The following is a 2,199-nucleotide window of genomic DNA, read 5'->3' as shown; positions in this document are numbered from 1 at the left end:
ATCATGCAGAAGCTCATGGATATTTTTAGAAATAATTACTTAAATAATCAAAACTCTTCTGGCTGATAACATAAAGTAAATTATTGTCAATGTAAATATAATTTTTTTTTATCTGTAGAGAACTGAAGTAAATTTCATAATTTGTTTGCGAACACAACGCACCTTCCAATTTCTGCAGGATGAAAGAACATAAAATGTGACTCTCATCATGGAACTTGGAAATCAGACCCTGGTTACAGAATTCATCCTGATTGGATTTTCCTGGAATTTCCAGAATTGCATTTTCCTTTTTATTTTGTTCTTTATCATTTACATAATGACCATGTTCGGAAACGGATTCTTAATCTTCACCGTGATCGTCAGTCCTCAGTTACACACTCCTATGTATTATTTCCTCTGTAACTTGTCTTTCCTTGATTTGTGCTATTCAACAAATGCTCTTCCCAGATTACTCCGTGATCTGTTATCAAAGAGTCGAAGCATTTCTGTCATTATGTGCCTGGCACAAATGAGCACCGGCCTTATCATGGCAGGAATCGAGTGTATATTGTTGGCGGTGATGGCCTATGACCGGTACATCGCCATATGCTTCCCCTTACGTTACACCACCATTATGAGCTGGAGGGTATGTAGGAACATCACCGTCATCATGTGGTTGGGAAACATATTTGTGTCATTGTTCACCATTATATTGCGTCCATTTGTATTCTGTAAAGAAAATCAACTGAATCATTTTTATTGTGAGGCTTTGTTGATCCTAGAGGTGGCGTGTGGTGACATCTCCATTTACAAATTATCTATTGTTGTTTCCGGAATTTTCACACTGTTGTCACCTCCTGTTTTTATAGTTGTCTCTTATATTTGTATCATTATTTCCATATTACAGATCCGTTCTTCACAGGGCAGATCTAAAGCCTTCTCCACCTGCTCTTCCCATCTTACATTGGTTGTCCTGTTTTATGGGTCCTGTATGACCATGTACATGGGGCAGACGAGAAGTTTCTCTCCTTATCTGAAATATATTTCTCTAATTTATATAGTTGTAACACCTCTTCTAAATCCTTTGATCTACAGCTTGAGGAATAATGAAGTGAAAGGAGCCTTTGCCAAAATACTGACCCGATGTTTAATATCATAGGATCACTGGCTACATTAAATGGACTGAACAATGTTTTTGTCAATAAAGCTTCATGGGTTTCCAGCACCATTTCCCCAGTCCTTTTTACCTGTCTTGTGCATAGCCAACTGGAAAGACAACATCCCGTGTATGTCGGATGACCACTGTAGCCAATCTTTGGCCTCGGTGACCATGCACTAAGGCTAGCGATTGGTTGCCAAAGTCAAATGAGATTTATAGGACATCATCAATGCTGTTAAAGAACAGAGAGTACAGAGGATCCAATATTAGCGCTGCAGGGATTAAACAGGTGACTTTAGCTTGAATAATTGTTTTAACCCTTTTAAACAAATTAAAGTAAGTCTATATCCCGAGTTGATGTCAGTTACTGCATTATGACATACAATCAAGTACCTGAGATAGCACAGGCACATTAGTAGTACCGGAGGTTGACTCTCATCAGCCACCTCTCAACATACCACTGAAAGGGTGAGGTAGTGCTCAGAACTACGTGAGTAGTGCAGTGTGATATCTACACGATCAAAGGATCACATGTTCTAGTCCCCTTGTGGGACTGAGAAAAATTGTAAAAACAAACATATAAAGAAATAATACAATAGAAATACATAAGGTCGATTATTTGTGAAAAAAACATCCCCCCTTCCAGGTATTGCCAGTTTCATAATAGTCAGTATTTGAAACATATTATTATTATTTCATTTGCATGGTGAATACCAGTAAAAATATAAGAGAAATAATGTCAGAATTACTATTTTTTTATCTAGACTCACAAAAAAATGAAATAAAAATTGCTCAAAAAGCCATCAATCAACATTATCCACAAAAAAATAATACAGGTACTGTATTTACTTTTTAATTTATTGATTATTTTTCTGGGGTTTTTTGGCGGTGGGGGTAATAATCCAGCTAATGATTTTTGCATTTTTCTCTACCATGGTTTATGCAGTATAGACAGCAGGTCGACAGTATGAATACAGTAATTGCAAATCTGTATAAATATTTTCTTTTATATGTGTTAGCACTTTTTTATGAATTGTAAATTTTAGAGGCCAAATTTTTAG

General features: G+C 36.2%; 1 protein-coding gene across 1 annotated transcript; it reads left to right on the top strand.

Annotated features, from left to right (window-relative positions):
* Positions 1–208: 208 nt before the first annotated feature.
* LOC141257875 (olfactory receptor 2A7-like) lies at positions 209–912 on the top strand. Its single transcript, XM_073672883.1, has 2 exons — positions 209–773; positions 887–912. Exons 1-2 carry the CDS (start codon positions 209–211, stop codon positions 910–912), a joined length of 591 nt encoding a protein of 196 aa, XP_073528984.1.
* Positions 913–2,199: the final 1,287 nt, after the last annotated feature.

The sequence above is a fragment of the Phyllobates terribilis genome, unplaced genomic scaffold (genome assembly GCF_046119375.1).
Source record: "Phyllobates terribilis strain yellow unplaced genomic scaffold, ASM4611937v1 Scaffold_3__8_contigs__length_932513732, whole genome shotgun sequence".
Classification (NCBI taxonomy): domain Eukaryota; kingdom Metazoa; phylum Chordata; class Amphibia; order Anura; family Dendrobatidae; genus Phyllobates; species Phyllobates terribilis.
This window is presented reverse-complemented; position numbering and strand designations above follow the sequence as displayed.